The sequence below is a fragment of the Nannospalax galili genome, unplaced genomic scaffold (assembly GCF_000622305.1).
Source record: "Nannospalax galili isolate Female #2095 unplaced genomic scaffold, S.galili_v1.0 scaffold683, whole genome shotgun sequence".
Classification (NCBI taxonomy): domain Eukaryota; kingdom Metazoa; phylum Chordata; class Mammalia; order Rodentia; family Spalacidae; genus Nannospalax; species Nannospalax galili.
The window spans coordinates 129445-136623 of NW_008349093.1; the positions used below are offsets into that span (position 1 = coordinate 129445).

General features: G+C 48.1%; 1 protein-coding gene across 1 annotated transcript in view; it reads left to right on the forward strand.

Annotated features, from left to right (window-relative positions):
* The window catches only part of Togaram2 (TOG array regulator of axonemal microtubules 2), a 56886-nt gene that overhangs the window by 3875 nt on the left and 45832 nt on the right, over positions 1-7179 (forward strand). Inside the window, exons 3-5 of the mRNA XM_008846486.1 lie at positions 1875-2162; positions 3208-3419; positions 4211-4401. Coding sequence (XP_008844708.1) covers positions 1875-2162; positions 3208-3419; positions 4211-4401 — 691 coding nt within the window. The remainder of the gene's footprint in view (positions 1-1874; positions 2163-3207; positions 3420-4210; positions 4402-7179) is intronic.

The window sequence follows — 7179 nt, forward strand, 5'->3', positions numbered from 1 at the left end:
TGTATCTCAATTGTGTGCTACCCTTATTTCTAATTCACTCTGCCCAACCAGAGTTCTTTTCTGTGGCCTAGTCAAAGATCCAGTTTTCCCTTCTTTCCTTCCTCCCTCCTTTCCTCCCTCCCTCCCTCCCTTCCTTCTTTCTTTGAGACAGGATCTCACTATGTAATCTTGGCTGGACTGGAACTCACTACATAGACCAGGCTGGCCTGGACTCACAGAGATCCACTGCCTCTGCCTCCTGAGTGCTGGGATTAAAGGTGAGCACCACCACACCTGGCCTTAGTTTTTCAAAATTATTTTAGAGGTAACTGATAGCTCGTTTAAGGGTCAGACTTGGTAGGCTGACCTGGTTCCAGTGGATGGACTCATACCGAAGGGCATTTGGGGACACAAGTTTGAATATATATATATATATGGAGAGAGAGAGAGAACATGAAATTAGCAGGGGGTAGTAGGGGGTGCAGATGGGAGAGGGGATCTAAATTTGATCAAAACACATTGCATGAAATTTGCAAAAATTCAATAAAAATAAATTTAAAAAAACAAAAAGGATTAGAGAATAGAGAAGAAAACAAACAAAAAACAAACAAAAACCCTACAAAATGTCCTTTGGTTCTCCTCAGTTCTTTTAGCTCTGTGCCTCAGGGGGTGGGGGGTGACAGACAGAGACTCTAGGAATAGGGAAGTGGTCCTTTCAGCATTGCCTAGCCCTCCTGGGAACCTGATGTCTCACAAGCTCTAGGAAAACAAAATTGGCACCCTTGGGGGCCTGCATCCCTGAGGGCCTGCATCTTTTGGGATCTGCATCCCTGGTGGTCTGCATCCCTGGGGATCTGCATCTCTGGAGGTCTGCATCACTGGGGGGTTTGCATGCTTGTATCCCTGGTAGTCTGGTCCCTAGGGGCCTGCATCTCTGGTGGTATGCACATTGGGCTCTGGAAGATACCAGGTGTGAAGTAGGAAGTGGGAGTTGCTAGCATGGCAGCTTGATCCCTCTGCTCTGAGTGGCTAATTCCATGGCTCTGGTTAATTGTGTGCTCTCAGGCCAGCCCTCTTGCAGACCTATGGCTTGCTTGAGAGTTTGGCTGTCCTCGGGTCGAATGCTAGCAACAATCTAGTAACTGGTATCAGTATGAGGACTTATGTTAAGGGACTCCAAGAAGAGTCATAATACAGAAGAACTGAAAGCTCCCTGCCCACCCTTCTACCTGCCCTCCTGGGCTCTAGGGCTCCTCTGAAGCCCAGCACTTCACCAAGGCCTTCTAGATTACCACTGTCAAGTGCACTGAGCATTTTGTTTCTGTAACTTAGAACACATCTTATATTTCCTTGAACCTGTTATTGGGCTTATTTCTCTAATACATGGAAAGTCCCTTAATCAAAAAGGCTATGTCCCACTCACCTTTATACCTCTACTGCCTGGGCAGTGCTCAGCACTGAAGGTGCCATTAAGTGTGGGTTGAATGAAGAATTGAGTGAACTGAAGTCTGCACATGAGCACGACTTGTTCTGAACTCTGTTTAATATTGTCAGCCCTCGATGGTACTGAACATACTTGTTGGATCTTGGAGGCTGGTGGAGGTGGTCTCTGGGCAGATGGCCTTTCCTAAGTGTTTAGGACTTCTTGTCTAAGTGATAGGACTGTGTATGGATCCCCTTTCATTCCCTGAGGATCTCATGATATGAGTCTCATTAGGGGTAGGTGTTTCATAGGCACCATTGATGAATAAATGGCTCTAGGAAGGACCGAAACAAGGAATGACTGGGGCTCACCAGGCATGTGACTGATTATTCTGAAGACTAATGAATTTGCTGGTGCCTGGGTGCTACCCTGGGCCCTGGCTACCAAGCCACTGTGTCTCTGTTTCCTTCAGCCTCTCTACAGCCCATGCCAAGTGTCTTGCTGAGCAATGAGAAGCCATCACAGCTTTTGAGTGGAGATGTGGACCAGGATAGGCTCAAACTTGATGTTCCTTTGAAGGGTTGGCAGGCCAGGAATGGCTACCCCAGGAACTTCAGAGCTTTGGCCCTGGGGCCCCACCCCCTGGCTGCCAGTCCCTTGCTGGAATCAGAGGCCAGCAGTGTGGCCCGGGATACTATCCAGATCAAGGACAAACTCAAGAAGAGGCGGCTCTCAGAAGGCGTGGCGGCATCTTCTCAAGGTGAGCCCTGCCCACCTACTCACTCTGAGGCCAGGGACCCCAGGCCACCCAGGCTATGAGGATTAGCAGGTGTTCAGGCTTTCTGGGGTCTGCAGGGACTGGTTGGTTAGTGGATACTTGCTAAGGGGATGCTACTACGTGGGATAGGCAGGGGGTGGTGAGGATGAAGTTTAGCAGACATGCTAGAAGGGGGTCGTCTGTTCTTTTAGGCTAGGTAAGGAGTGTCAAGGCAGCTGCACCCCACATTAGCTGAAAAATAAGGGGGACCAGAATGATTGTTTGGCCCCTGTCATCTGCCTGGCCCTGGCTTGGCATTTTACTGAAATGGTGTTCTTGAGTCTTAGTGAATGTATTATTTCTTTCACATCTCTGACCAAAATATCCAACAGAAATCACTGAAGAGAGGAAAGATTTATTTGAGTTCACAGTTTCAGTTGGTATGGTGGGGAAGGAATGGTGGGATAGCTCAGTTCATGGCATTGGACACGTGCGTTTGGAGGCTGCTCACATCAAGGCAGGCCAGGAAGCTAAGCATAAGACTAGAACAAGGGGCTGGGCTCTAACCTTCAAAGACCTGTCCCTAGCAACCCACTCCCTCCATCTTCTAGCTAGACTTCATCTCCTAAAACCTCCACAGTTTCCCCGAAACAGCGCTATCAGCTGGGGAACAAGTGCCCTAAACGTGAGCCTGCAGGGAGCATTTCTGAGTCAAAGCATAGTAGTGAACTCAGGAACACAGTGTTAGACTTGTCATGAGCCATACAGCTTCTCCCCGGTATTAGAACCTTCTATCCACTCTCATGACCTGGTGCTGATCTTGTCTTTTCACCTTTGATTGGCATTTCTACCAAATTCTATTGGAATAGAAAAGGACACTGAGTGCCCTCTCCTTGCTCAGTGTTCTAGTGAGGATTGGCTTGGGGCTAGGGGCAGAGTGCTCTCTGTTTATAGTCTCAGTCAGGACACAAGAGCCTGGGGGAGGCACAGGAATCCCTCTCCACTCCCCATGCTCCAGGCATTAACTCATTCCTCACCCCACCCTCAGCCTCTCTGGATCCTGGGGGAGGCCCCAAAGGAGTTCCTCTGAGGAGCACCATTCCCCGTACCACTTCGCAGAGGCTGCTGAGGGTACCCAGGCCGATGCCTCCCATCCAGAGCATCCCTACCACCCCTGAGGCCAACAGTGCCAAGGAGAAGGACCTGGACCCTCCTGGGAGCAGGCAGGATTCCCAGGACTCGAGAGCTGGTGCCCAGGAGGTAAGGAAGCTGCACAGCTGAGTCTTTCCTGAGGCTGTTCTTCTGTCTGTCTTTTCTTCCTTTACCAACCCCTGTCCCTGTGCCTTGTGCATCTCTGCAGGTGTCTCAGGACTACCCTCAAGGTCAGGGTGGCATTAAGAGATGCTCAAGGCTCTCATTTCATTTCTTCCCCCTACAGTGCCTCAGACCTTCCACAGCTGACCTGGGACTTCTCGGTGGCTCCCTCAGAAATTCAGGGGCTGCAAGACCATCTGTTCTAGAGTTGGTGGTCTCCAGGCCTTCCTGGTATTCATGTCTCAGAATCCCCCAGCTTTCTGGCCGCCTGTTTAAACCAGAGTTGGCAGAGGGAACAGAAGGCTGGGCTGGGCCTCAGATTTGGGTTCTGGTTTCTGCTCTGCCCCTCACTCCTGAATAACCTTGGACAAAACATTCCCTCTCCTTGGGCCCTATTTTGTGTATCTCTGCAAATAGAGGTGTGAATCACATAGTTTTGAGGGTCCCCTCCAGTTCTGATGTTCAAAGATTTTTCTGGTAGTCACGCACACAAAAATATCCAAACAATAATAAAAACAACAAAAAACCTTGCCAGTCTTTCCGCCTGGAGTGTTTGGGAAACAATGAACTTCCAGGAGGGATGGGACAGGTTCTGAATAAAAAGGGAAGCCAGAGGTTACTTCCCAGCACCCCTTCTCCTGCTGGCTCTTGGCAGAAGGAGACACCCTGTGTGAGGTTCCTGGGAGCTGAGCAGCCAGCTGGATGCTTCCCTGGACCAGAACCCCTTCTGCTCCCAGGTGCAGATTTCCCGGCAATACCTGCACTGCAATGATGAGGAGATGCACAAGTCTCTGGGAGGCATCGTGATCCCACCCATCCCGAAGGCCCGGGTGCCTACAGAGACCACGTCCTGTAGGCCTGGCTCCCTGTCCAGTCCCTTGGCTCCAGGCCAGGACATCCTTATTGGATCCAGGGCCCCACCTACACGGTAAGAGGCCGACATTAAGCCGCTTATACCTCTCCTATACCTCCTCACCCCGCAGACTCCTTAAGGCTGAATTGCTATGGCAGGCGCAGTTTCTTTTCTTTTCTTTTTTTTTTTCTGAAATTCTTTTAGAAACAAGGTCTCACTATGTAGCACCTGGCTGGCCTAGAACTTGTTATGCAGAACAGGCCGGCCTGAAATCTCTGCCTCCTGGATGCTGGGATTAAATGCATGTACCACTATGCCTGGCAATTTTCTATTTTCTTAATATGGTTGCTATAGTGATGAGTAAAATACAAATTATTTTAGGATGTGATTGAATTCATAGTAGATCTTTGTTATTATGTATTGTATAGCCTTTTAAAACATTTTATTATTTTAGTTTTACATGTATGAGTGTATTGCCTGCATGTAGGTAAGTACACCCATGTTGTGCAGTGCCCATGGAGATCAGAAGAGGGCATTGGCTCCCCTGGAACTGGAGTTATGGATGGTTGCTAGCATGTGGGTGTTGGGAATTGAACCCGAGTCTAGCAAGTTCTCTTAACCACTGAGCCATTTCTCCAGCCCCATATTATGTATTCTTAACTAATAGAGACTAAAAATACAACCATTTGTGTGTGTGTGTGTGTGTGTGTGTGTGTATGTGTGTGTGTAGTATGTAGGTTTTCCATAAAGCTTTTGGATTTAAAAAGGGATCTTCAAAAGCCAGGCATGGTGCCGCATGCCTGTAGTCCCAGCACTTGGGAGGCAGAGGCAGGCAGATCTCTGTGAGTTCAAGGCCAGACTGGTCTACATAGTGGACAGCTAGACAGCTGGGGCTACAGGGAGACCCTGCTTCAAAAAGACAAAAAAAAAAAAAAAAAAAGGGATCTTCATACACAGAAAAGATTGAGACTCAGTGGAGCAAGGCTCTGTGTTATAATGAATCTGCTTGTGAGGAGGACAGGAAGAGCTTTCTAAGTGGCTACCAGCATCCCATGGTCAGTCCAAATGGATGTCAGAGTGAATGTGCATAGATCTATAAGTATGTGAATGTGTTTGTTGTGTCTATGATATTTGTGCATGTGTATATATGTCTATATGTGCATGTCTGTGATCATGTTTGTATGTATGTGATAGATGTGGGTCTATGAAGGTATCTGTGAATGCATGTATGTATATGTGTATGTGTGTACACTCATGAACTATGGGCCTGGTTTACCTAGTGTGGTTGTCATTTCCTCATCCCTCTTTTTTTGGCCTAGATGTTAGGAACTCTCCCATTTTTCTCCAGCTTCCTCCCATCTCATGACTCTTGACTTTCTAAAATTTTTGGCTTGTGGATAGCCCTTGAATGTTTTTCCTTCCTCTCTTCCCTGACTTTATACCTGCATCTTAGCCTTCCAGTAGTCTCCAGTATACTCCCTGTCATCCCTCTCCTAAATCTGGCCATCCTTAAAATTCTTAGTTTTCTTCTCAAGATTTACTTGTGCCCCTGGCCTCCAGGACTGTGCGGGTGCGGGTGACTTTGTTCTTACTTGTGCCCCTGGCCTCCAGGACTGTGCGGGTGTGGGTGACTTTGTTCTTACTTGTGCCCTGGCCTCCAGGACTGTGCGGGTGTGGGTGACTTTGTTCTTACTTGTGCCCTGGCCTCCAGGACTGTACAGGTATGGGTGACTTTGTTCTTACTTGTGCCCCTGGCCTCTAGGACTGTGCGGGTGTGGGTGACTTTGTTCTTACTTGTGCCCTGGCCTCCAGGACTGTGTGGGTGTGGGTGACTTTGTTCTTACTTGGCATCTCCCTGGAGGCCCATGCTCTCACTGGGCACCTCTAGTTTCTCACTTGAAAAAAATAGGGTCTTACTATGTAGCTCTGCCTGACTATGTAGATCAGGCTGGCCTTGAACTCACAGAGATCACCTGTCCCTGCCTCCAGAGTGCTGGGATTAAAGGCGTGTTTGATATGATGCCCAACCCTTCCAGTTTCTCACTTCTGCATTAGAGAAAGAGGGGCCTGCACGTTGTCAGGGCCACACAGGGCACCTTCCCACTGGCTCCTTATTTCCACTGAGGTGCCGGCACTTGCCTGGGTCTTTAGATATTGGCATTGTCTTTGGTTCCTTGTGCCTCCTAGTCCTCACAGGTTGTCCCCAGGGGACGGGAGGGGTGGCATGGGGGGACGCCTTTTTTTTTTTAATTTTTACAAAAACTTTATTGAGAATTTCATACGTGCGTATAAGGTGTTATGATCAAATCCATGCCCACTCCCTCCCCTCCAACATTCCCCCCTCTGAAGAGGTAACCCTAAAATCTTTTAAGGATTAGAGAAAAGCTCCAAATGCTTTTGACGTTTTTGGCCTTGGAACAGAGTACGTTGCTAACAGGCCCAAGGACATTTTGACATTTAGCCAAGAAATTGGTTACATTTCTTTGGGGTCTTTTTACTCTAATGGCCTAGCCAATTCCTACCTACTAGTCTTATCATGCCATCCTCTGAAGGGGTTACCCAAATTGCCAGTAGGGAATAGGGATGCCGACCACTCTGGCTTCTTCCATGCTGAACAGGGACGCAGGGTGAGGCAATTGGAGTACCCCTTCAGTGGGTATATCTAAAGGACTCCCAAATTGCGTAACTCTTATCTTTAGGGGAAAAGAAAGTCCTTGAATCATGAATAGGAGATGTGAAGGAGAAGTAAAGGTAAGAGTAATTAGCATTATAAGTTCTATATAGGGAACTAGAAAAAAGTCAGAACAGGGCAGTTTTCAAATGTTCATATGAGAGTCCATTGGAATTTCTTGA